Source organism: Fusarium phalaenopsidis (assembly GCF_050370095.1).
Source record: "Fusarium phalaenopsidis strain FUZ10S chromosome Unknown contig_32286, whole genome shotgun sequence".
In the NCBI taxonomy this organism is placed as follows: domain Eukaryota; kingdom Fungi; phylum Ascomycota; class Sordariomycetes; order Hypocreales; family Nectriaceae; genus Fusarium; species Fusarium phalaenopsidis.
This window is the reverse complement of record NW_028145413.1, coordinates 1,217,231-1,243,400: the sequence shown is the minus strand read 5'-3', so window position 1 is coordinate 1,243,400 and position 26,170 is coordinate 1,217,231. Positions and strand designations below refer to the sequence as shown.

The following is a 26,170-nucleotide window of genomic DNA, read 5'->3' as shown; positions in this document are numbered from 1 at the left end:
GCGCCCGTGCCTGTGCCTGTGGACCCGGGCAGGGCGTTCAGTTCCCCGGGCCCTAGAGGAGAGGAGAGCCAGAAGAATCACAATGTGCGGTCAGAAGGGAGGTCACGGGGCCATGACGAGAAATACCCAAGGTGTACCTGCGGTGCCGTTGCCACGGAGCTGGTGAGGCTGTAGCCCGCATGTATTTTTGACCCAAGTCCTGTCCCTGGCTTGGGGCGGACAAGTGCCATGTAGGAGCGTTTTCCGGACCATTCGTTCTTGTTTCCGGGCAGCCTGTCAATGGCGGCCTTGGTGCTAGAGGGGAACGGACTGTTGGGACGGCGCCAGGGGAGCGTTCCCGCGGGAGGGTCGGCTCTCGGGGACATTGCCATGGGATCTTCGTGGGCGCATCATCCACCTACGTAGTGATTCCAAGGCTCCCACGAGTCCATGACGCGCAAGTTGCTGGGCAGCATCTGTCGATCCGGCTGGCAATTTTCTTTTTCTGGGGGATAGTCATGATCAAGCAGGCAAGACTCGGGGAGCATAGACGAGAGAGATGATGCAGATTACAATGCCCACATGATCCAGCCTTGAGCCATTGAGAGCCATGCCCGGCCACTCAAGGTCGTTGCCAACGTGGCGCTGGATACTTTTACCAAGCAAGCAAGTCTTCACCGGGGACATCCCTCTTGGACCCGGTGCGCGTCTTCGGGTGCCGACTACTAAAGCCGACAAAGAAGCATGACAGCGTGCCATTCCGTTCCAGAAGAGGCCTGATGGATCCAGCAGCGACGGCCAGACGAGAGGAAAAAGCAATCTCCTCCACCGCCTGACTGCCGGCCAAGTCAAGTGGTTGCGAAGCCCCTGCTGCTGCGATGAATGAAGACTTCTCTCGCCTGGCCATGAACCCGGAACTTGGCGCACCAAACAAACAGGTGCGACCGGAAACTGACGGGACGGGCGAGAACGAGCGAGGGGATATTGTGATTATCGGACAAACGAGGAGTCTCATGACCCGCGCGTCCTGAGTGATGAGTTCCTGGACAAAGAAGCGAGAGATGATTTGATCTGGGAGCTGTTTTTTTTTTGGTGTGGGAGCAATCAGGTACCGGTTACAGGGGGGTCTTTCCGCCAAACAAGGGCCTGGGCTCTGAAGATGGATGGTGGCCCTTCCTCCGTCACCGGGTGCCAGGTACCGGCTCCAGGGGCCAGTGGAAGTACGGATTTTGAGCTCAAAACCAAGTTGATGGCGGATGCTTTGCTCTGCTGTTGGGCCAAGCACGGGGAAGTCCCCGACATGGTATTGTGAAAACAGTTTGGGCATCAGAGTCTCGAAGGAATTGTATCCTTCATTTTAGTCTCCTATGTCCTTCTCATATTGCTAATAAAGAGCAAGAAGCATCGTACCCTCCCATCTCGGTGACCCGGCTCGGCTTACAAGCCTAGGTGCCTCAACCGAGAGAGCGAGCGAGAGTTGCCAATCTCGCCCGCCTCGTTCTCCCCAAACATCCATATTGTCTCGGTCCTCGTCTATGTACTGTAGCTAGCCTGGAATGTCTCTCGGCTGTCGGTTGCCCGTTTCCTCTCCAAAAAAAAAAGCACGGGCGGTTTGGCGGTATGGCTGCTCTAGCGACCACGCGCAATGGCTGGCTCAACGGGCTTCTTTAGCACCTGAGCAACGTCGAGCCCAGCTTCTTGTTCAGGCACAAAAGCACAGACGGGCTTTATCAGCCCATCTCAACCAATTCCTCACGTATACTCATTATTGAGAACACAAACAGAGAGTAGAGAATGAGACCAGAGCCAAATAGAGCGTGTGAGAAAAACCCTTTCACTAACATGGGGCTGGGCTGTTGAGAGTCTAGCCCACACCCACAGGCCAAGGATGAAAAGAAGTTTAGACAGTGCATCAGCGTGAACATGATTACGACATTATTGTAGTATCGTCCCCTCACTGGCCCTCACCGTGTAGCCTGTGGCTTTCCGACTTTCTTTTCCCTCTTTCTTTTTTTCCCTTTTCTTCTTCTGTCAACGAGGGCTTGACTTCCAGCCAGCCGCGTCCTTGCATCAAGAGAGAGAGGGAAAAAAATCTGACAGCCCAAGCAGCAAATCCACACACACCCACTCACACACTCACACACGCACCCGCGCGGTCAAGTCACCCAACAAGCAATTATCACAGCTAGAGCCAAGGGCTTTTGTGTGTGCGTGTGGCATGCCAGCTCCGTACCAAGGCGACCCGACAGATTGTGTCATGCTCTCGCGCTAAGTTGGGCTGGCCAATCCCCTTGCTCTACCCCAGCCCAAATCTGCCCCTTCCTGGTTCCTTTTCAGGTTCCTTTTTCCAGGCCCGGTCCAGGGAGTGCCAGGTTTCTCTTATTTGGGGGCGCCTCTCATCCGACGCCCTCTGCACTGCGCTGCGCTGCACGTCCGCTTGTTTCTTACAGCCTGCGAGACAGTACGTACCGGCTGCGTCAGTCACTGCAGTGTCGTCAAGTCGAGTCGAGTTTTCCCCCCCTCTGCTGGTGCCGACGCCTCGAGTAGGGCGGATATAGGTACGGCCGGGTACATCAAGATCGTCACCTCTCCCACTTCTTCCAGCACTACGCCCACCTCCACTGGCACCCGTCGTTTACACCCACCGTCACTCCCGTCGACCACCACCACCTCTACTTGACCTAAACACCACTTTCTACGACAATAAACCACTTCGCTGCATCATCAACGTTTTTCTCGCCTTCGGTGCGCCATTACCACCGGGCTGCTTCCTCCTGCATACCGTTGAACCTTGCTCTGCTTCCGTTTTACTGCCAACTTCTCTCACCCCCCTGTCTTCGCCTTCTGTCGACCCAACCATCCCGCCCGTCCGCTCGTGTCGTCTGCCACCTTCATCGACAGACTTGCGCAAGCTGCCGCCCGGAATAGGTTGGGTTTAGGTGTCTGGATCTCTACCTTGCGCCCTTCTCACCGCATACCCGCGCTCTCGAGGCCCTCGATCTCGCCCACGCCCCCCAATGACGACGAGCCAACCACGATGATCCATCTTGAAGCCTGCATCGCCATTCATCGTCCCTGCTAAGGCCCGCCCCGGTGGCATGCTATGCTCCCTCGACTTTCACTCCACCATTCTTGCAGGCTACCGTAATCATGGACAAGTCATCTGCCGTCTCTGACGGCCCCTCCGGCCTCGGCCGTACTGCATCCAACTTGTCCGATAGACTACGCTCCAATACTCCCGATCCTTCTGCTACCTCATCAACAACTACAACCACAACAGGCAGCCAGAACTCGAGACATTCTTCCACAAACAACTCTGTTGGCCCTTCACCTCTCGCCTCCAGGGATTCATCACCCACACGACGTCCACAAAGGACCCCCTCAGCAAATCGACTCCCCGGTACTCGATCCCGCAAGAACAGCCAGACCGACCAGAGTCCCTCGCGCCCAACACGGCCAAGCTACACTTCTGCCGCTCCAGCGCGCTCCTTGTCGTCAACAACAACCCCCACACTCCTCCCCTCGCAAGACCAGCAGCAGATTCAAGCGCCGACTCCACAAAAACCAGGTTTCAATACGGATCTGAGGGATAGCCATAGCCCGCGATGGCCCGTCTCGCCCCGCTTGCGATCACCTCCTCCCCAGTTTAGCAGGCCTGGGATGCCTGCTCGCCGCAGTGAACACGACCTGCCTTCTATCAACGTCCAACGACCCAGCCCTTCACCACAGCCGGTGGACCAGACCACGTCAGAGAGTGAGATGGAGGAATCACAATTCCCTTCTGGAATCAGGACCCCGGCCCGAGGGGCTCTGGAAACGGTTCAGGAAGTCAGCCTACCAAACTCTCCAAATCCTCCCAGCAACCCAGCTCTCGTAGAGAAGTTGAAGGAGAAGCTCTCCAGTGCTGAGAGCCATTCCGATACTGCGCTTGCCGATGCCCGGACCTTGCGAGCTCGAGCCAACTTGACCGGCCAAGAGAGTGGGAGCGACACCAGTAATAACAAGACTGAGCCGAGAAGAACGACATCAGTCCCTCCGCCCATGATCACACGACAGTCTAGTGCCATGTCGACGAAGCAGATGAAGGCGAAGCAGGACGGTTCTACACAAAGCATGACGGTTGAGACTGAAACCGTCCCGAGTGTTCCTCAAGTTGCTCTCGCAACCGGCCCGAAAAGCGAGGGTTCCAACGGTACTCTGAAGACGAAGCAAAGTACCGAGACCATTAAGCCCAAGAAGGAGAAGAGGAAGACGACGCGCAAGCAACCCGCTGTCAATACGGGGAATGGTGAGCTATCGCCTCGCCATGCGATAGGATGTGACTGCTAACAAATCTTAGCTTCATCGAAAGCAGATATCTTTGAGGCATCCATTGCGAGCGCTGTCGATGAGGCTAATACCTCGGACTCGGAGGAAACCTTTGTCTATGATTCTAACCCTCCAGATGGAAATGACCGAGCTGGACGGCGATTTCATTCTCGGACTCCCAGCGCGACCTCCATGGCCAGCCAGGCTGACCGTCAAAATCTGCGTTCCATCTACGGTATCATGGAGGGTCCTGGGCCTGTTCATGGACCTAAAAAGACGATGAAGTTCGTCAATACTTTCACTAGCAACGGAAATGACAACTTGACGGTTGGAGACGAAGACAAAGCCTCCAACCGTGGAGGCGGTAGCGGATCGACACGAGGCACGACAAGGCACCATCATCACATTGGTCGCTGGGGTCGTCAACCCGGTAATGGCCACCCTTCACTCTTTGACAATGAGTCCCCGTTCCCGAACGCGGCGAGGACCAAACTTGCGGGGGCCAATTCTCGCAACTCATCTGGACCTCCAAGTCCGCGAAATGCCCATTCGAATCGAAACTTTGGTCATAAGCGCTCCGCGATGCAAATGTCATCGAGCTATGATATGGACGATACGACTGGGGCGGACGACGAGCGTACGCCGCTCATCGGCTCAATACGATCCGGACGCTCGCAACGGAATCGACGGGGGCCACACAATCTGCGACAGGCCGAGTCGCAGACATTTACGAGACGGTCGTCATACCTGAACCGGTTCGCGGCATGCCTGGTCCTCACCATGATGTTCATGCTGGTGATTACCGGTGCCATCGGTTTCATGTTTGCCACTTCACAGCCAATGACCGGAATCGAAATCACTGCCATTCACAACGTGGTAACTAGTGAACAAGTCTTGATGTTCGACCTGACCGTCAAGGCGCACAACCCTAATATCGTTGTCGTCACAATCGACCACGCAAACCTGGAAATATTTGCGAAATCAGAGTACACGGGGACAGATTCAGATTGGTGGACACGTCCGCATAACCCAGGAGATATTCTCCCTCGGGATGATCCTGTGAACGATCCACCACTGGACGACCCTGACCCCGACGACGACCTCAAACCCAATGTTCTGTTGGGACGGATCACGGAGTTCGACAGCCCTCTGACATTTGAGGGCTCTCTCTTTCACCAAGGCACCTCGTCGTCAACTGGCGAGATGCAGCTGGGATATCCACTGAACGGAACAGCAGGCGGCTCGAGACGATGGGAGCGAATCTATCAGAACGAGTTTGACCTCATCGTCAAGGGTGTCGTTAAGTACACCCTTCCGATGAGTGCCCGCGTCCGTAGCGCGACGGTATCCGGAAGAAAGACAGTGAAGCCGAACTCAGCTAACGATCCATCCCACAAGCCGAACAGCACCACACTGGATCTTTCTAACTAGACGGGGTTCTGCCTGAAGAAAGGCGGAACCCCTTCTGGCCTTTCCTTTGTCACAACAACGAACGTTTGTCTTGTGTATTTTGAGCGCGCATGGCATGACATCTTGGGGATCGGCGGGCGTTGGATGTCAATTTCCAACCACGTGATGGCTGATCATTAAAGAAACATGGAGATGCAAGATTTTGACTCATTGGTTTATAGACAGGGATAACGCCCATGCTTCCTGTCAGGTGTTTCTTGGGTGGTTTTTACGCGCGCTGGTTTCATTACTCCGGACGGCCAGCCTGACAAACACAAGACATTGTGTGCCGTAGTGCAAGTATGCCTTGCCACGGGGGTTTGGACGCGGAGAAGGGTTATGGATGGAGTTATTGCTTTTGTTTTTTGTTCTACAAAACCTTATAGATGGAAAAGCGGCAACAATATGTTGTAATTGTAACGGCTTATGACAACACCAACAAACAAGAAAATTATGAGTCGCTGAGACTCGGGTGAGATGGAGGCTTGGAGCACATATGAGATACATAGGGTGGAAATGAGAAAGGCATATCTTGCTGAAACCATAACTGAGCATGCTATATCGTAAAGACAAAAGGTATTGTATTGATTGGATCTTGTAATATCTACTCTGAGAGCACGCTGTTCAATGTGAAGACGCCCCAACGCCATCTCTTTTATACGCCGACCTTGGCCCATTCATATCCGTCCACCCAGTACTCATTCAGACTTTTCAGATCGTAGAGCGTATCAAGAGAAATGGATGCCCTCCTCGTTGAAAGCAAACAGGAGGCGGAGAAAGTCGTTTTCGTCACACTTTCCAGATCGCTTGTCGGCCAGCTCGGTCACGTCCTCGAGCACCTTGCGGATCTTCTCTCGGACGAGCTCGGCCACCTTTGTCTTCTTTCGCTTGCTCTTTGTCTTGGCGGTTGTTGAGTTTTGCATCTCCTTGAAGAAGTCGGGGGCATCTTCATCCTCATCGACGTCCATGCCGCCCTCCTCGGCGTCACCATCCTCCATGTCCATATCGTCGTCCTGACCGTCCTCCACCAGGGTGTCATCAACGGGAACGCCATTCATGGCGCACCAAGTACGGTAATTTCGCTCAACCATGGCCAGCACCTCCTTGGTACCGAGCCAACTCGCGCGAAGAGTCTTGTTCTTGCGGACGAAGCACACTCGCAGCAGTCCATCCCACTCGTCCCAGCTGACGTTGGGGCGGTCCTTGCCCGTCTTGGGCTCAATACGAACAACGGAGGACTCGACTTGCGGCGGGGGGCGGAAGTTGTTCTTGCCGACCTTCATGATATGGGTGATCTTGGCCCAGAACTGGGCGTTGACCGAGAGGCGGCAGTAGAGGGCGTCACCAGGACGGGCTGTCAGGCGTAGGGCGAATTCGCGCTGGAACATGAGAACTGAGGTACGAGGAGGGTTTGGGAGGGAGAGGAGCTTGAAGACGAGGGGACTGGAGATCTACGCAAGAGTTGTTAGTTCTTGTTCATGGCACTTTGATAAGACTGGTGTAGCATACTTGATAGGGGGTGTTGGATATGCAAACATCAAACTGCGGGAGCTCAGTTTTGATGACATCGCCCAACAAGACCTCGAGTTTCCTCTGCTCGGGCGTTCCCTGCACACGCTTGGTGACTTCGGCCGCCATTCGGGGATCGACCTCAACACAGATGCACTTCTTTGCGCGCTCCAGGATACGGACCGTCAGGTTACCAGTACCGGGACCGACTTCAAGAACTGTATCCGTGGGCTTGAGGAAGGCCTTCTCAACAATGGCATCCGAGACACCAGGGTTCTTGAGAATATGCTGGCCAAAGTTGGTGTTGAACTTGAAGACGTTGTTCTTGTTGGAGTTGGAACCGCTGCCTCCACCACCACCGCTTGGTCGTTCGTACGGCGTGCTCGATGCGCTGCCGCGCTTGGCGTGCTTTATCTTGGCCATGGTGTAGTCAATTTGGCCTCGTCGTCGCTGGCTTTGCGATTCAAAATCACTAGAAATCAAATCGTGGGGTTCCTTGTGGAGGGGCGTTGGTGAACTTTTTTTCGGCGTTATCTTATCAATTTAGAGAAAGGGTGTGCCAGTATGTTTCAGACCGCGTGTCAAAATACGGCAGAAAACAGTGGGCTTGTAGCCGGGCTGCCTTAAGATTTTCACCCGTATCATTTCTGTTTAGGACCTCTCCATCAGCCTCAGTTTACTGCCTAGACTTTGGCTTGTGGCTAAATTGGAGCTCTGTCGCAACATCCTTCTTTCTTCGAACCCAACTCATCACCTTCACTCAGCACAATCGCTCATTTCAACCTCTAATACCGGAAGCGCCAACAGGCCCCGTCGCGAAAATGTCGGGACGACGCGACTTTCTCAACCAGCCAGCGCCTGAGAACTATGTTGCTGGTCTTGGACGAGGCGCAACAGGTTTCACGACACGATCCGATCTTGGTCCGGCTAGGGACGGTCCCAGCGAAGATCAGATCAAGGAGGCCCTTGCGAAGCGCGCCGCTCAGCTTGGCCTCGCGCCGGACAAGAAGGGAAAAGAGAAGGAAAAGGAAGACGAAGGCGGCGACGACGATGATCGATACCAAGACCCTGACAACGAAGTTGGACTCTTCGCCGGCGGCGTGTACGACAAAGATGACGAGGAGGCCGATCGGATATGGGAATGGGTAGATGAGAGGATGGACCGAAGAAAAAAGCAGCGAGAGGCGCGAGAGCAGGCCGAGAAGGACGAGTACGAACGCAACAACCCCAAGATTCAGCAACAGTTTTCCGACTTGAAGCGCGCCCTAGCGAGCGTCACGGACGACGAGTGGGCGAACCTGCCCGAGGTTGGCGATCTGACTGGAAAGAACCGACGTAGCAAGCAGGCACTGCGACAGAGATTCTATGCTGTACCCGACAGCGTCCTTGCGGCGGCACGCGACTCGACCGAGATGGGCACAACTGTCATGGACGAGGGTACGGCATCTAGCTCTGGTGACACTTCGGACGGGACCATGACGAACTTTGCCAAGATTGGAGCGGCTCGAGACAAGGTGCTCAAGTCCAGGCTGGAGCAGGCTGGCACAGACTCGGTTGCGGGAGGAACCTCGACGAGCATCGATCCTCAGGGCTACCTCACGAGCCTCAACAAGATGCAGATGAGTGAGGCGCAGGCCCAAGTTGGAGACATCAACCGTGTGCGCGAGCTGCTGCAGTCGGTGGTCAAGACAAACCCTACGAATGCGCTTGGCTGGATCGCTGCGGCACGACTGGAAGAGCTGGCAGGCAAGATTGTTACAGCGCGAAAGACGATCGACAAGGGCTGCACGCAATGTCCCAAGAGTGAGGATGCGTGGCTGGAAAACATTCGACTCAACAACGACTCCCCCAACGCAAAGGTTATTGCTCGCAGAGCTATCGAGGCGAACAACACTTCAGTGAGGCTATGGGTGGAGGCTATGAGGTTGGAGACGCTCCCTAGCAACAAGAAGCGAGTTATCCGGCAAGCTCTGGATCACATCCCTGAGTCAGAGGCTCTGTGGAAGGAGGCTGTCAACTTGGAGGAGAACCCAGACGATGCCAAGTTGCTCCTGGCCAAGGCAACAGAGCTCATTCCTCTATCGGTTGACCTATGGCTGGCTTTGGCCCGTCTAGAAACACCTGAGAACGCCCAAAAGGTCCTGAACAGAGCTCGAAAGGCCTGCCCGACATCACACGAAATCTGGATTGCGGCCGCGCGACTGCAGGAGCAGCTCGGCCAAGGAAACAAGGTCAATGTTATCAAGCGTGCCGTCCAGGTTCTCGCAAAGGAGTCTGCCATGCCCAAGCGTGAAGAGTGGATCGCCGAGGCTGAGCGGTGCGAGGAGGAGGGTGCCATTATTACCTGTGAGAATATTATCCGAGAGACTCTTGGTTGGAGTCTAGACGAAGACGACGATCGCAAGGATACATGGATGGAGGACGCAAGGGCAAGCATCAACCGAGGCAAATACGAGACGGCTAGGGCTATATATGCCTACGCGTTGCGAGTGTTCGTCAACAGCAAGACGATGTGGATGGCCGCAGCAGACCTGGAGAGGAACCACGGCTCTCGAGAGTCACTCTGGCAGGTGCTGGAGAAGGCCGTCGAGGCATGCCCCAAGAGCGAGGACCTGTGGATGATGCTGGCCAAGGAGAAGTGGCAAGCGGGAGAGGTGGACAACGCACGACTTGTGCTCAAGCGAGCCTTCAACCAGAACCCCAACAACGAGGATATCTGGCTGGCTGCCGTCAAGCTCGAATCAGAGAATGGCAATGCAGAGCAGGCGAGGAAGCTGTTGGAGATTGCCCGTGAGCAGGCCCCGACAGATCGCGTATGGATGAAGAGCGTGGTGTTTGAACGGGTGTTGGGCAATGTCGAGGCAGCACTTGACCTTGTGCTACAGGCTCTTCAGCTCTTCCCAGCGGCAGCGAAGCTATGGATGCTCAAGGGCCAGATCTATAGCGACTTGGGCAAGCTGGGTCAGGCGAGAGAAGCTTACGCGACCGGAGTCAAGGCAGTGCCCAAGTCTGTGCCTCTATGGCTTCTATATGCCCGCCTTGAGGAGAATGCCGGTCTTACCGTCAAGGCTCGGTCGGTCCTTGATCGTGCTCGACTAGCAGTGCCAAAGAACGCCCAGCTGTGGTGCGAGTCGGTACGACTGGAACGGCGAGCGGGCAACCTGGCACAGGCCAAGTCAATGATGGCTAAGGCGCAGCAAGAGGTGCCCAAGAGCGGACTGCTCTGGGAGGAGCAGATCTGGCACCTCGAACCGCGGACACAGCGCAAGCCCCGCAGTCTCGAGGCCATCAAGAAGGTGGACAGCGACCCGATCCTGTTTGTGGCGGTGGCCCGCATCTTCTGGGGCGACCGCAAGCTGGACAAGGCGCAGAACTGGTTCGAAAAGGCTCTGGTGCTGGACAGTGACTGCGGCGACTCGTGGGCGTGGTACTACCGGTTCCTGTGCCAACACGGCACTGAGGAGAAGCGGGCGGATGTGGTGACCAAGTGCGTGCTCAATGAGCCGCGGCACGGCGAGGCGTGGCAGGCTGTGGCCAAGAAGCCTGAGAACGCCAGGAAGAGTTGTGAGGAGATTCTCAAGATGGTTGCTGCGGAGCTTGAGTAGTGGTTTACACGAGACCGAGGGAGGTTAGCTTGCAGCATTTTTAGAGCTTAAACATCAAAGTAGCTTGAGGGTTTTGGAGTTTGGAAACTGGGTTGCTTTATCGATACTAGGGAGGTTAGAGAGGTAGACATCATCCATGATGGACATGTCATGATGCACGCACGAATAATATTCTTCCCTACAGAGTTTTGTTCTGAACGAGAAGTTGGTTTGATGTTTGATCATCTTCATTGTTTAACTGATTATTACAAAAGACACATGGTCAGTCTCTCTGCTCCTGGGTCAGAATTTCCCATCCGCTCAACCCATGCCTTATTACGAGATCCGAAGTTGATGAAAATAGTACACTTGCTTTCCGATGTTTGCAGGGCTCGCTTATTTGCTGCCGCCGCCGAACCAGCTCGAGATGCCGCTCTTGGCCTTGGCGGCTTCCTCCTCGACCTTGTTGTCGAACTTGTCGACGGCCTTTAGGGCCTCTGCCTTGGCGTCTTTGGCGTACGATTCAATGTTGCTCTTGGCTACTGATGCCTGGCGGTCGGCCTCGGCGAGCTGAACATATATGGGTTAGTATTTGGAGCTTTCGCGGGTCGCTGGGAAAACATACAGCCTTGTCAACTTGGGCGCCAGCTTGTTGGCCGTAACCCTTGAGGTCCTTCTCGGCGTCAACGGGAGAGCGACCGGGGAGGTGGCTCTTGACCTCGGCAGCAGCGCGGTGGGCGTCGCCTGTGAATAACGCGTGAGTATTATGATCGCAATGCGTAATTGGGGTGAATTAGAGGATGCGCGTACTCTGTGCCTCCTCCTTAGCAACCCTGGGGCTTCCGCCGGCGCTGTAGAGGTAGTAGCCGACACCTGCGGCGGCACCACCACCGAGAATGAGGGGAAGACGGGACTTGGACATGATGGATAGCTGTGAGGTGGGTAAAGTCGAGAGAAGGGTTCTTTAGTAACAGCGTGTGTACTTGTTGATTTAATGTCGGGCAGTTGTGAGATGGCGAGAATGATCTGGATCGTGAATGAATGACGGAAGGGGAGACGGCACGGTATTTATTAAGCTACGAAAGGTCCGAGAGTTTCCTCATGTACCCTCATCTACTTCCAGGCTCTCTACCTGCCTTGCTTTCCTTGGGCCGAAATTTCCCATGTGCTCATGACGGTTGCGGGTGGTTGCAAATACATGACGTATGTGCTGCGTTGACGGCGGGGTTGGAACCAATTCGATCTGGATCGCGATGGTGATGGTTTGATACAGAACCTGGAGGAAATGGCTCGAATAGGCGGCTTTTTCTTTTTAGTTTGTGGGTTAAAGACGTTGGTGACAGTTATTGTTGAATTGAAAGCTGCATATCTGTAAACTGCTTCGAATCATGGTAGATCTACCGCGTAGTCGTATAGACGGACTGTTGAACATCAATTGGGGACTACACTACGTACGTTATGCCTTTAGTGCTCAACTAACATGTCCACCCCCTGCAGCAGTCGGGTTCCAGTAGGTTGGAATTGGCAATGTTGACCTGTTCCATGACAATCTCAGAATCGTTTTCTGCTGTTATTCTCAGCCGACTTGAACAGTCCAACTGCCGGATGCGTTTAAGCTCTGTTCTCCGACAGGATGTACCTCCTGAGACATCCATGTCCACAACAGCTGAATCAATAACACCGAGCCCCATCACTTGTCACATCTTGTCGTTGAATTATCATGACCGAGTCCATCAAGACTTGATGTCGATCACCAGCTTGCCCCACTGTTCGTCGCCCTTGATGGACCCGCCGACAGCGGCATTACATCATTGAACTTGTCGCTCCCTGGTCTTTGCCCACATGAGCTTCCTACCCTATCGACGAGTCCTGGTGAAGATCACGAAGCGATACAACGCGGTTCTTTCAATTGGAGAAGCTATTTGGCGTTTTTCTAAAAGCTCCATCCTTGGTTAAAGAAGCCTTCCGCTTTCTTCATTCCGCAATGCTAGAAAGTTGCCGTAGCCCTAGGTCACTTAACGGAGGATGCCTCCTGGTGGTTCCCCTTCCATCTTAGCTGGGCGCCCCGCCGCAAGATCGTCCTGCTAAAATCAGGTTGGACCACCCTAGTAGCGCCTCCCCCAAGCTCACGACGACATCTTTTCTCCTTACCTTGGTTTTGACTTTTTGCCTTACTCTGCTTCAACTTCGACATCTTTCTGAAGCGATCTTTTTTTGTGTCGACCGTTTTGATATCCATTTTCATCACGCTCTTGTTTGCGAAATTCAGGCTCTGGGGCCTTCGACCCGCCCTCCGCTCGCCCAGAGCTGCTTCCGTCACTTTGACGCCTTGCGCCTCCTGACGATGCCCCCTGCGACGAACCCCGACAGAACAATCTCTTGCTTGTGAACGGGCGTCTCGCCCGCGGCCATCCAAGGCCCAGGTGCTACACGGCACATCTGCCATGCTGAGGGTCAAAAGCTCTCGTCGTCCCCAGGGACTGAAACCTGGTGACTATGATCACGAAATCGATCTCGTCGACCACGATGCTGTTAGGACGCCCGCCGAGTCCATCACTCCTGAGCCCGCCAGCATGGCGAGGTACTCGACGACCTCGCGCCTGCTAGCCCTAGATGACGAGGAAACAGAACATCGACAGAATGGAGAAAATGGGCACCAGCAGAACGGGCAGAACGGACAAAACAAGAAGGACGATGGTGAACAGCACAGACAGGACGACTCACAGACTGAAGATGGCAATGGCCCTGGGTCATCATCATCTCGAGTTCCTAATGGAGAAGACCTGCCGCACCCCATGATGAGGCCATCGATTGAGGTCCAAGGTCAGTCCCCTCGTAACACCAGGCGTCGCAGCTCCCCTAACACGCTAATAGAGCCCACACCCCAAGCCTTCCATGGAGATCATCCTCAAGTCATGACCAAAAAACCACACATCGAGCGCGAGACTGCGATAGACATCTTGTACGAGAATGAGAGAGGTGGTTTCCTCTGTGGCATCGCCCTCTTCTCTGCCCAGGCCCTTGGAGGCCTTGACCCGCCTGCTTGGAGTGAGCTCACACTACATCCCCGCAACATGGCAACAAGAAATGCTGACCAAATTCCCATTAAGCCAATGCCTACCACAAGGCATCGCCGACTAACATTCATACTGCTCAAGTCCCAGACCCTACCTGGGAATGGGCATGGCCTGAGTGGCGCGTCAACCACCAGGAAGGCGTCGACGAAGGAGGCTGGGAATACTCGTTCCATTTCTCCAAAAAATTCTCGTGGCACCGCGGCAAATGGTGGAACTCGTTCGTCCGACGGCGTGCCTGGACACGCAAGCGGGTGAGAAAGAGGCCCGAGGATGTCTCGACGGACCCACACATGCTCAACGCCGACTACTTTGCGATACGCCCTGCTTCGTACAGATCTCACCAGTCGCGAGCGAGCGTGGCTAGCAGCCGTCTTAGTCGCTCGAGCATGAGCCAGATTTCGGCTGCTGACGAGAAGCCACCCGATATCGAGCACATCGAGGACCTTATGGAGACCCTTCGACTGGCCAGGATAGACAGGGAGAAGCTCGACGCTGTTGACAGTTACCTAGAGCACGGGACAGACCTCGCCAAATTGCAGGACGAAATGCACGAGATCATGTCATTGTTTGTTTTCCAGGCATCACGGCGCATATTGCTCAGCCGCCTAATGCAGGTTCACGACGAAACGACAACACAAGTCAAGAAGACAAACACGACAGAACTGCGGGAGCGAAACCAGGCGCTCAAGGATGCTGTGCACCATGCGGACGAAGAGGTGCGAAAGCTGGCTTACTGGAGCGACGTTAAGCAAATGGCCGAAAGCGGCGAGGCCAAGGACGCCGTCAAAGGCGACAAGGGATGGGATGAGAGCTGGGAGGGCGTAGACCAGAGCGGAGCATCCCATCCGGTACCAGACAATGCCAAACCCAATGGGAAATAAGCCGACCTCGAGTTGTACCGCAAAGGCGTTTTCTTTATTGCTTATATCCATGTCGATTCATGAGGGTATTTCATCATGGGAAGGAGCAGGAATGGATGGATGCTTGGGTGATAGTTCCGGATGTCATTTTGGGCGGGAAACCGGATTGGGGGCGTTTGATATGGGTTTTGACTCGACGCTTTGTCGTCAGTTGCCATCACGGGGTAATGCTGAACCCCTTGTCAGAATTTTCTTGGTTGTAAGAGAATATATATCAAGTCATCCATGTTTATGAACGAATTCAACTTTTGACAGGTTCTGGTTGCTGCGCAGGTAGGTATGGTGTGTAGTTGAGGGTCCACGTGACCATCCGGCCGACATCGCGGCTGCCGTTATCGCGATAGCCCACCCGCCCGTCTTTTTTTCCGCTCTCAATTGAGGATCCATCCCAAGGCCCTCACAGCCAGTCCAGCATTGACGACGATCAACGGGCCGTACCATATCCAACGACTACGACAATGTGCGACACATAACCAATGTCCCTGGGGATCAAGTCAATATGGAGGGCGCGGCCGCGATGCTCTGCCATCGCAGGACCTTTGCTGATTTCCAGGGCCCAATTGCCCTCCAGGGTCCTAAACCCCCACCAAACCCTCCTCCGACTCGAGTCGACGACGGCACAATCAGGGTCGAGAGGCCCAGATGCCTCCCCGGAGACGGCTCTTGCGACATTGCACGACAACCCGAATGTGGGCCTTGAAGCGACCGAACCTCACGACGAAGTGATCCCAGAGCATATGGCTGCGAGTCTGGTGACGGACGACTCTCCAGAATCTCGGAACAAACTCTTCAAGGATGCTTTCAGGATCGATGCAGTGCGGGCGGCCGAGGACAAGGAAGCATTGAAAGCTCACAAACCCGTAATTGGAAAACCGCTCCAGTACCCCAATTCGGCGGCGACAAAGGCGAGCATCGAGGAGCACATGCGAGATGCGCGACGGCAGCTCGGACTTGGGGTTGTCTGGGATCACTTCAACAAGAAGGTACCGGAATGGACCGAGTGCTTCAAATTGATGAAGCGCATGACGCCGCAGTGGAGCGAGAGAGCCAACATGTCGGCCGTGAGGATTGTCCTGCCTAAGTCGTGGGATATTGAAGTCAACAATCAGAACCTCGAGTACGTCGACTCTGCGACGGGCGTTCTGCAGAAGCTGCGAGCTGCGGTGGACAAGAACCCGTCGGCCATCGTGCTTCGCGGACAGAGCAAGATTCTGGTCAAGGTGGCTGACGAGATCGTGCGATACTGCAAGGAGGCCGAGATTTATGAACTCGGAGAGGTGGCAACCTCTGACTACAGGACGAGACAACTGTGGCCAACTATCGAGAACGCACCTAATGGCGGTGCTTCGCTGCCGGATGATCACAACGACAATATCTGGGTGCACAAGGAGTACCAGCCGCATCTGATAACGGTGCCTTATGAACAGATCCCGCGGCCCGGGGTGTGGACGAGGGACAACTTTGAGCATTACATTGCGACTCTGGTCTATGGCAGGATACCCTCGCACCTGGCGATTCCCTTCTACGGCCAGCGCCGCATCAACGGGAGAAACATTGACACGGACGGCATCCGCATTAAGCTGATCGTCGACGCTTTTGAAGACCCTGCAGCCCGGCCGTTTATCACTGTTCCAGTCCTCAGGATGACCGTCTCTATGATGACTTTCAGGGGTGGACATCGCGCCTCGGCAAACCGCCTGGTGCAGCTGGCGGAGGAATGGGGTATCCCGATGGATACTGACATCTACAACATCATGCTCGAGGGCTACGCTCACAAGCGTGATATTGGCTTCTTCTACGGGTTTCTCCGCAAGATGCAGGCGCGGTATTTCCACCCCAATATCCGTACCTGGCTCCTCTTTCTTCAGCTCATCAGGGGAGAGGATGAGAGGAGGCAGGTGATTGTGGCCATGTATGAGCTGGGCATGTTCAACCACGCAGCCACGCGCCGAGGTATCGCTGATGTCATGGCCTCTCTCGACTCGTACGCCGCCTTCAAGGCTGGTAGGACTCTCAAGGGCTTCCTTGCCGACCAGAAGGAGCGGTATGGTGAAGACTGGCTGGCCACCGACGGCCTCAACGGCATCATCACGGAGCTTCTTCGCTTCCACCGGACAGAGGACCCTCGGGTAGGAGACTGCAAGAAGCTTGTCAAGATCCACATGGATGCAGGCCGCCGCATCGACCTCAAGACTATCAACATCTTTCTCAGGCATTCAGCGCTCACCCGGGACTGGGACACGGCGCTCTGGGCCATGTCGCTCTTCAAGGAGGCCGGATGTGAGCCCGACCAGGAGACGTACACGGCGCTCATGTCCCTCTCTGTGCGGACACGCTCGCCGCATGCCCTGGGCACCGTTTACTTCTATGGCGTGCTGCACCGCAAGCTTAAGAAGGCATCGCGCCAGATGCTGAGCAAGGTGCTTCTCGGCACACACCACGACACCTTCTGGAGGACCTGGGAGCACCAGCCGGGCATCTTCCCCAAGGATGCCATCCCAGACCTCGAGCTCAACAGGATCCCCCGCGTCTTCGCCGTAATGTCGCGTATAGAGCGTGTCATCCTCGATCGCTGGGCAGGTTATGTCCCCATCAAACCTCTAGAGCGCTCCCTCGAGCTCGCCTACCGTTCTAACGACAAGCCCATGCACCACCAGCTGCGTGCTGGTAAGCCTATCAAGGTGCAAGACCTCGTCGTCAAGCTTCGACGGGTCGACGGCCAGGAGGGCAATATCAACGTGAGGCTTTTGGGCCGCTTCGATCCCTTCCGCATGATCGAAAACTGGACCGAACCAGAACCCCGGCAGGATCAGGAGTCTACCTGGATTGATCCAGATGGATCAGAGATGGAGCAAAAGCCCAAAAAGAAGTCTGAGTCAACGAGTCATGAGGCTCAAAGTTTACCAACACCCGAGAGACAGGCTGACGAGCCGTCTTCTGATACACCTCCATCTGCTGGTACACCCGCCAGCTAAAGATTACCCCCCTATTCCGCCTGAACCATCATTTATCACTATATACCACCATCTTGTACATCACACCTCTTAGAGTACCTCCTCATCCTATAACAAGCATATTGTCACGACACATAAATGCCATGTATAACTAGTAAAAAAGAAGCATACGGGGAGAATAAAGAAATAACGAACCACGAGTACAACTGAGAAAGGTATACTTGAGTCAAAGTACTGCGTACGTGTAAATGTCTATCACCTTGTTAAATCTCACGAGTCAGGCCATAGATATCACGCATGTGCACTGGGGTAAGCAGTAAGATGACAGCTTCTTGACTCACAGCCGTAACCCAAAAGGATCTTGTAAACCTTGCCCTGTATATGCTATGCCCCCCTTACTACCTCCCTCCATGCTGTTTCTAAGCTGACCCAGCTATACTTGGAACATGTGTGTGCGTGTATCCCGGCTGCAAATGAGTTTGGGACAAGGTTAAAACCCCGTCAAATGGGAAGATGGGTTTTCAACCAAGGAAAAAAAATGATGGTCTCGAGAAACGTGAAGATGGTGGTAGTGATGATGGGCGGTGACCAAGAATGTATGTGGAATCCCAATGCGTAAAACGTCAAACAAAAGGTTTCTCTCTCGCTCTTCTTTCTTCTCTCTTGTATTTCCTCCCTCGCGCACTCCAACACGGCAATCCTCTCCTTGTCGCTCTTCCCGCGACGCGCCTGGGCGAGCAGCCGACGAGGGCTCACGCAACGATCCAGATTCGACGCCAGTACACCGACAAAGTTGGGATGCAAGACCTAACATGAGAATATCTGACATCCAGCCTCCCCAATCGTCCTCATCCTCGTCCTCGTCCTCATCATCGCCCTCGCCCGCACTACCTCATCTTCCCTTCTTCCTTCGACCTTTAGAACCTCCCGTTACCCCGGGATCCGAGAAACATGGCCAGCAACGCAAGTACTAGAGGGACGCTTTAATTCAGAACCGGATTCCCGTTCAATGAAGAAGCCACCTATTCCTTCTTGATCTCCTGGGGAGCCTCCTCCTTCTTCACTTCCACCTCGACGGGCTTCTCCGTGGGCTTCGACTGGGCCGCAGGGGCGGGTTTCGACTCGGCGGTGTTGCTAGAGGCGGGTGCGGTCGCGGTCGCGGCGCCGGGGGCGGCTACAGGAACGGTTTCCTTGCTGTCGGTGGACGTCGTGTTCTTGGCGACCTGGCTCTCGAGGTCCTTGTCTTCGTCGGCGTTGTCGAACATCTCGGTGTCATCTGAATCCGTAAGAACCTCAGTGCCATCGCCGAGGAAAATGATCCGGCCTCGGTACCCACCAACGCCGAAGCTTCGTCCTCCCTTGTTCTCAGGATCAAGCTCATAGCCGCTATCGCTATCTTCAAAGTTGTGGTGGACTCCAGGCCCTCGGAATTCGGCTGAAGAGAGATATGTCAGCCTGTGCTTTTCGGCCCGGAGCTTGACGCCAGCGGTGTGGCAGACGTGTCCTGCTGCTCGTGGACTGTGGGAGGACCATTCGTACCGTACTCGGGGGGAGCGCAAGGGCCGTCACCGTTGGCGACTCGGCGAGCAATCTCTTCGTACCACTCTTCCTTGGTCTTTCCGTTGAGGAAACCGACAATGCACATGGTCATGTTGTCACAGCCGACGCCGCCCGTCTCGGAGTTGGAGGCCAGACAGTTGTCCATCATGTTCTCGCAGATCTTGTCGAGATCCTGCTTGGCGGCGATGCCTCGGCGGACAAACTCGACCACGGCCTGGGAGGATTGGCAGTCCCAGATACCTAAGCTAGTGAGTATTGTCATTACCAAAGGGCCCAGCCTGATTCCACTCACCGTCGCAGGCGATGACAAGGAACTCATCCTCGTCGGTGAGGTCGTGTTGCTCGACATCGGGGTAAGCGGTAACAATCTGGTTCTCGGGAGACAGCTCGGCACTCTTCTTGAACTCAAAGTCACCAATGGCGCGAGAGAGGGCAAGGTTTCCATTCACTCGGCCAAAATCGACAAAGCCACCGGCAGCTGTGATTCGGTTCTTCTCGTCTAGTGGGGGTGTCAGCACGGCGGCTGTCGCAATAGAGATGCCCCAGCGTAAACGGGAGCGGGCAGATGTGACTAACTCTCGAGTTGAGGCTTGTGGTCCTGAGACAAAGGCTTGGCACGTCCCTTGATGCCAAGAACTCCTCTTGAATCACCAGCGTTGGCCTGTGAGTTTATCTGTTAGCCTTGCGTTGATGCGTGAAGGGATACCCCTCGGCCAGGCCAGGTTGGTTGGTGGGGCGGGGCCAACGTGGGGAAGCGAGGCAGCGGGCGGACTGGACTGGACTGACGAGATAGAGCTTGTTTCCGGCGATCAGGCTGACACAGGCTGTGCAACCCGAGACTTCTTCTTCGTACTTGGGGTCTGACGTAGAGGAAGCATAAAATGTTAGCGGGCTTCGAGTCCTGTCGTGAGCGAGAAAAGGCGCAAAAGGGAGAGACGATGATCATGTGGGGAACTAGCTGGCGCATAGCATAGCATACCGTTGAGAATGGCGCGGTCGGTCGCGAGGAAGCCGTCCTTCAGACCCTGAGCGTAGTCACCCGACTTGAAAGTATCCTGCTTAAAGATGATGTTGTGGATGTTTGCGCCGGCGAACAATGCCACCTTGTCACCGCCGTGGCCGTCGAAGACGCCGAAGAAGGACAGCTTGCTGGAGTGAGTCTTGTTTGAGTCCAGGTCGAGGACTGCCGTGTGGGCATCCTCCATGCTGATGCGCCAGCCCTGCATGGCAGAGACGCCGTAGATGAGGCGCTCATCTTCACCTTTCTCCGAAGTCTGTGAGGGTTTGGATCAAGAGTCAGCGGGACAAGGTCTGACGACATGACATAGCAAGCAAGGCGGAAGCATCGGAGAGGCGGGGAAGCAGGCAGCGCAAGGTGGACGTCGAGGGCAGCAGCGGTCGAGGCAGAAATGGCCCATGACGCATATCTTGTCTGTTCAACTTGGAAAAGGCTGGCGATTCATGCGCGGCTGGAGGTTATGGTGGTGGCCCGGCGTGGAGAGAGGGGCTCATGACCGGGCAATGCCCCTCTCGCGCGAGTCCGCAGGTGCCAATCCCAATGCTCCAAACCAAGACCAGATGCAGGAAGGACGGAGACGCGGAGATTGATGGACCAAGAGCACACAATTTGGCGACGACAAGGCAAAAGGTAGCAAAAAAGGCACAGCACGTACCTTTTCGACAACGGGCTCCGAGAGTGTTTGGCCCATGACTGGAGGATTTCGGTTCGGTTCGATCGGTCGAGAGCTCAAGATCCCACGACGAAGGAGAGAAGGATGGAAGTGAGTGAGCGAGCGAGCGAAGCGGGAAATGCGAGAGGAGGAGATCGGCCGACGGAGGGGTTGGCGGGGAGGGGCTTCGATAGAGGGGAAGCGTTCGACCTAGGCGCGCAGTGGGGAGGGGGGGGATTTGTTTGGATGAGGTCTCGGGGAACGAGATATCAAAGTGTGATACTGGGGAGAAGGAGAAGGAGTTGAAGGGGTTAGGGGAAAAAAACTAACACACGCACACGATGCCGGCGCCGGAAGCGTGGTGGAGGTGGATTCACGGTCTTCTGCGGAAGCGGGAGATGTGCGAGGTGCGAATGATGGGAGGGATGTGCGTGTGGATAGGTGCGGACCTGATGGTTTGGTTTAGGAGCTTGGAGCAGCCCAGGCAACAGATGGAGGGAGGCGTAGCGGATATTATGGTGCTGGTCCCTAGCTCCTCAGTGGTGTTTATCGGTGGCTTAGTGAGGGAGGCACCTGCAAGGCAGATGAGCAGGGCATCAGCTAGCGGGCGAGAAAAATTGCTTAGGTGCTTTTAGGTGGGAGGAAGCGGGGTAGTATCGCCTTCCAGGTTGGCTGTCTGTGGCTGGTGATGATCTGGGCTTGCTTCCAAGTTTCCATGTGCCAACAACTCGGGCTCTTTACGACGTCAGTCACTCACTTCACCAGAACATCTGCCGCGGTCCGAAATCAAGTGCTAATCAAGGTTCCTGTTGAAGCATCGTCAGGTCCCCTACCAAGCGCCGACCCCATGAAATGGGATGGGATGGGATGGGATGCCCCGGTGCATTCCCCTGTCGCCTGGGAAATGGAACCGCCACCGAGACATGGACTCTGACACCATGACGGGCTCCAAACCAAACCAGAGAACCACCTTGGGTGGTGGCAGGTGCCATGACTCTCCGCCGATATCATCAATCCATACCTGCATACCTAACTACGAAAACTGTACGATGCGCCCGAATCACCTTGGCGACCCGTGATAATGCGAACCACCACCTGTCAAGGCTAAAAAAGCAGGCGTTCCAGACTCTCCAGCCGCAGAAGCAAGGAAGCGAGTGAAACCAAAAAAAAATAAAATAAAAAAATAAAAAAAAAAAATCCTGCACCGTCAGCTGCTGGCGCCTAAATACCTGCCTACCTAGACCCGAGATAGTTCCCCCATTGTTGGCCATCGCGCATATCCTCGCTGCATTGGGACGAGACGGGGGGGGGGGGGACCTGAAAATTTCCATCCCCAATCCTCTTTGCTCTCGCCACCTCCCAGCCGCGTGCGCGTGTGCGTCGGCCAATGCTGCCTCTTTCTCTGCTTGGCTCGGTTGTGCCTCGTGAGCCCGGTTTGTGTGACTGCATTCTCTGCGCAGATTGATTTGCCCGGCTTCATCCAGACAGATTCTGGACAGCACTGGACCGTACTTGTACCGGCAGACGCAAAGGCTCTCTGGTCGCGTGCCTGCTGACGGACCGGTCCGGCTGGAGCATGAACTGCCTGTCACATCACCAGCCAGATCCCATCAACGTGCTCGGGTGTGGCTGCGTCATCCGCTGTACAGTAACGCGGCTATGTACCAACTAGATGCCGGCCTACCTATTCAGGAATCTGTTGCATCCATCATGGATCTTGGACGTTGGGTCATCCACGACTGCATGCATCCTTGTATAGACCTCTTGCTCAGAGAAGACAGCATTATATAAACTCATTAGGACTCCCCCCATCTAATAACTCCTCCCAGTTGCAACAGACATCGCCAACCAAATGGTATCGTTTCGAAGTACTCAAGTATATCCAGAAAATCTAGTACCCATCATCATCATATCAGCAAAACTGGCAGAAACACAGCGCTCGGGTATACATCATCCAATCCTTCAACTCCCCCATCCCTTAAAGAAACGCGTAGCTGCCCCCCTCTGACTTCTTTGCCGAGTCTTCTCTTATCCAGTTCGTAGCCCGATCCTCCTCATTTCTCGAGTCCCTGTTGCCCGCCAAGTTGTGCCTGTGACTGTGACCCTCCCGCAACGATGGCAGTGAACCTCGAATGCTTGTTTGTGCATCTCCCCACTGGCTAGGCGATATCAGACCTGAACTGGCTCGCTCTCCTGGTTGCAGCCAATCCTGGCTAGGACTCATCGGTGTGCTCGATCGTGCTGGGTGGAAGGGCGCCTCGTCGACGAGCTGCCGGTATGACAAGCTCGTCGTGTCTCGTCGTGCCCCGAGCACCCGCCAATTCTCCGTCGATCCAAATGACGGATCAATGAAGAACCCCCTTGAAACATCTCTATCGTACCAAGCCCGGCTGCCAGGGCGGCAGCCTTCGCCGAGTAGTTGTTCGCTGGATAAGCGCACTGGTTCAGGTCGCCTCAGCTCTCGTATACTTTGACCACCTTCCCCTGGAGCTGCCTGATCTTGTCCTGCGTGGTGTTGATCGTCGGGCCGTGTACCTGCTGCACTGCTAGGAAACCCTCTCGTCAGGAGTCTGGGGCTGGATTGGTGAGAAGATGCAAAGGCCAACGAGCTTTCGTTGCTGCTTGAGAATGCACCAGACTGTCCATGCCCATGCCCATGCCCATGCCCATGCCCATATGCTCGCTGGCCCCCGATGTTGGGAAGGTCATCAATGGATGGAATAGTCAGGTCGAGTCCACTTCTAAAGGAGCTGACCCCGGATTCTGAGAGGAATGCAGGTGGTGGTATCAGCTGATGTGTAGACTCAGGGAATGTCGTATCTGAGTGCGGACTCCTTAATGACGCCTGGCTCTGTCGTGCTGTCGCTGTCGCTGTTCCTTCTACCGTTACCCACGATCGCCTCCCGTCATCGCTACTTGTTATGCTGGTGGACCGTGAAATCCTAAAACTCGAGCCCTCGGCTACAAACCGTGATGGAACTTCGGGAGTTGTCATCGTCCCCATCGTCCCCAATGTGGGGGATGATAATGACAACGTCTCCGACTCAATTTCCGAATATCGTTGCCTGGCTGGGCGGTGCAGTCGTTGCTCTATGGGACCAATGTTTGTGGCTTTCCCTGGTTCTTGCATGGTAGAGGTGGCCCCGTTAACACGCAAGCTTTCCAGCACTGGGCCGGAGATTTTATTGCGAAACTTGGCGGACAAGTATGTCTGTCGAGACCGACGCCGTCGAATGAGGCAAAAAATCAGCAGCATCAGGAGCAATATGAAGGCGAGAAGGGGCAAGAGGATTGCGAGGAGGAGGCTGCTGGTCGACAAGCCTTTACTGGAACCGCCAGTGGGTGCCTCGGGCTCTGAAGTAGTCTCGGTAGGTGCATTTGATGCAGTAGATGAGGATGTTTTGGTAGATGTGGAGGAAGTAGAGGCCCGGGGCGTGGACGAAGGTGTAGGTGTAAATGCTAGGAGGCTCACGTTGAGAGTCTCAGTTTCTGTTGCATCTGAGCTTTTGGATGAAGCCGTAACTGAGATCTTCAAGTCCCCTGATGCAGACCTTGGCACCTTTCCGGTAATGTTGAAATCTTCGAGTTTTAGCCAATCCCTGTCCGGCTTGACTGATATCTCAACTGTAACGTCATCTGGGTCCCAAAAGTACGGCTCCAAGTCGATGTTGGCTTCCTTCCCCGCCCTTATCTCGATGTCATCAAATGTTGATCGAAAGAGTGCTGTTGCCACATTGACAACGGCGTCGATGGCCAACGTGTCTTGATACGAATCGTGAAGGTTAATGGTGAAGTTGGTTGAATGGTCGCCTTCCTTGGGTGTACCCTCGATCTTCCAGGTTTCCTCATCGAGAGACAACCACTCGGGCATATTCTCCACGGAGACCTCGACATCGCTTTTATCAACTGGCTTGTTGTCGAGTTTGACACTATCCTCTAGGCCCTCATACTGGAGCTTCTTGCCACGTGTGGCATTCAGCGTGATGGTTGGATTGTCTGCGCTGAGTTTATGTCTCCCCACGGTAATGGAGAATGACATGGACACTGCTGAGAAGCCAACTATGTCGGAAGCGACAAGATCGAAGTCAAATGTTTGTGGTGGCTGTATAAGTGACTCGAAAGGAGGCGTTTCCCCGCTAAATGTCAGGGAGCCGGCGTCGAACCTCATCCACGCAGGCAAGGGGCTGCTGTCGCCGGAGGTAGCGTAGTAATTGATCATGTTGGGTTGGTGATCAAAGGTGCCGGGATCGAAGCTGAAGCTGAACTCGGTTGATGGATATGATATCAACGACGAAGGAGCGGAATAGTCGCCAAAGCCCCCGATCTGGTCCGAAAGAGGGATCTTAATAGAGGGACCTTTGCTTCTCGACACAACAAGAGTCGCAGTGAGAGATGCTGACCCGGCCCCATCGTCAGCAATGATTTCAACTTGCTGTCCCACCACATCTCCTTCTGGAACGGTATCGTCGGTTGGTGTCCCGTAGAGCTGGCCTTCGTCATCGATGGAGAGCCATTTGGGTGCATCCCCGAGAGAGTATGAGAGGTTGAAGTCTGACCGAAATGTGTATCGAGAAAAAGAGTACGAGAAGGGCTCGCCTACTCGGGCCACTGGTGGCAGTTGAGAGTTGATTGGAAAGTTCACAGTGGGTTGACCACTGGCAAACTGGGCAGCGAGGAGGAGAGAGACTAGTATCACCAAAGAGAGCATCATGGCATGGTATTGCGCTGTTCGGTACCAGATCGTGAAGCTGATGGAACACAGGGCGCCATTCAAAGGTGAGTAAGGCTGCGGTGGAGGAGGTCAAGGCCAAAGAAGAAAGAAGCCAGAAGACGATCAAAAGACAGGAAGATGGGCGAGACCGCCCAAAGGCATATCGTCACTTACATCTTGATGGCTGGCGAGATGAGGGCTTCCCGAGTAATACTACACCCTTCATTCCTGTATAGCTGCTCCACTGGGCCAGTGCGGAAGACGGGAGAAGGTCAACTGAGGACAGTTGAGCCAGGGAACCAGTGCCCGGCCTGGCCGTTCATTGCGGGAGGAGGCAATCTGTCTCATCTTGAGGCACTCTGTGAAGGAAGATGGCGTAAAATTGTGGCGGGAGAGGGTAGAGTGGTAGTTTCCAAGGCTGGTATTGTTGTGCACGCATTCCTGAGCGA

General features: G+C 54.8%; 7 protein-coding genes across 7 annotated transcripts; 3 read left to right on the top strand and 4 right to left on the bottom strand.

Annotated features, from left to right (window-relative positions):
• Positions 1–3,129: 3,129 nt before the first annotated feature.
• LRP88_02720 (vacuolar segregation subunit 7-domain-containing protein) lies at positions 3,130–5,718 on the top strand (the record flags this gene model as incomplete). Its single annotated transcript, XM_083239360.1, has 2 exons — positions 3,130–4,267; positions 4,319–5,718. The coding sequence occupies 2 exons, from the start codon at positions 3,130–3,132 to the stop codon at positions 5,716–5,718; spliced, it is 2,538 nt and encodes an 845-aa protein (XP_083104490.1).
• A 746-nt stretch (positions 5,719–6,464) lies between these two features.
• Positions 6,465–7,668, bottom strand: LRP88_02719 (S-adenosyl-L-methionine-dependent methyltransferase; the record flags this gene model as incomplete). The annotated part of the gene is made up of 3 exons (XM_083239359.1): positions 6,465–6,617; positions 6,765–7,187; positions 7,246–7,668. 3 exons carry the CDS (start codon positions 7,666–7,668, stop codon positions 6,465–6,467), a joined length of 999 nt encoding a protein of 332 aa, XP_083104489.1.
• A 398-nt stretch (positions 7,669–8,066) lies between these two features.
• LRP88_02718 (U4/U6-U5 snRNP complex subunit PRP6) lies at positions 8,067–10,850 on the top strand (the record flags this gene model as incomplete). Its single annotated transcript, XM_083239358.1, has 1 exon — positions 8,067–10,850. One exon carries the CDS (start codon positions 8,067–8,069, stop codon positions 10,848–10,850), a length of 2,784 nt encoding a protein of 927 aa, XP_083104488.1.
• Positions 10,851–11,225: 375 nt separating this feature from the next.
• On the bottom strand, positions 11,226–11,751 carry LRP88_02717 (uncharacterized protein; the record flags this gene model as incomplete). Its single annotated transcript, XM_083239357.1, has 3 exons — positions 11,226–11,399; positions 11,455–11,573; positions 11,640–11,751. The coding sequence occupies 3 exons, from the start codon at positions 11,749–11,751 to the stop codon at positions 11,226–11,228; spliced, it is 405 nt and encodes a 134-aa protein (XP_083104487.1).
• Positions 11,752–13,273: 1,522 nt separating this feature from the next.
• Positions 13,274–17,801, top strand: LRP88_02716 (uncharacterized protein; the record flags this gene model as incomplete). Its single annotated transcript, XM_083239356.1, has 4 exons — positions 13,274–13,652; positions 13,704–13,877; positions 13,940–14,754; positions 15,435–17,801. The coding sequence occupies 4 exons, from the start codon at positions 13,274–13,276 to the stop codon at positions 17,799–17,801; spliced, it is 3,735 nt and encodes a 1,244-aa protein (XP_083104486.1).
• A 1,001-nt stretch (positions 17,802–18,802) lies between these two features.
• On the bottom strand, positions 18,803–21,049 carry LRP88_02715 (phosphatase 2C-domain-containing protein; the record flags this gene model as incomplete). The annotated part of the gene is made up of 8 exons (XM_083239355.1): positions 18,803–18,901; positions 18,959–19,215; positions 19,311–19,580; positions 19,633–19,839; positions 19,917–20,001; positions 20,127–20,200; positions 20,320–20,614; positions 21,014–21,049. The coding sequence occupies 8 exons, from the start codon at positions 21,047–21,049 to the stop codon at positions 18,803–18,805; spliced, it is 1,323 nt and encodes a 440-aa protein (XP_083104485.1).
• A 3,284-nt stretch (positions 21,050–24,333) lies between these two features.
• LRP88_02714 (uncharacterized protein) lies at positions 24,334–25,718 on the bottom strand (the record flags this gene model as incomplete). The annotated part of the gene is made up of 2 exons (XM_083239354.1): positions 24,334–24,469; positions 24,562–25,718. 2 exons carry the CDS (start codon positions 25,716–25,718, stop codon positions 24,334–24,336), a joined length of 1,293 nt encoding a protein of 430 aa, XP_083104484.1.
• Positions 25,719–26,170: the final 452 nt, after the last annotated feature.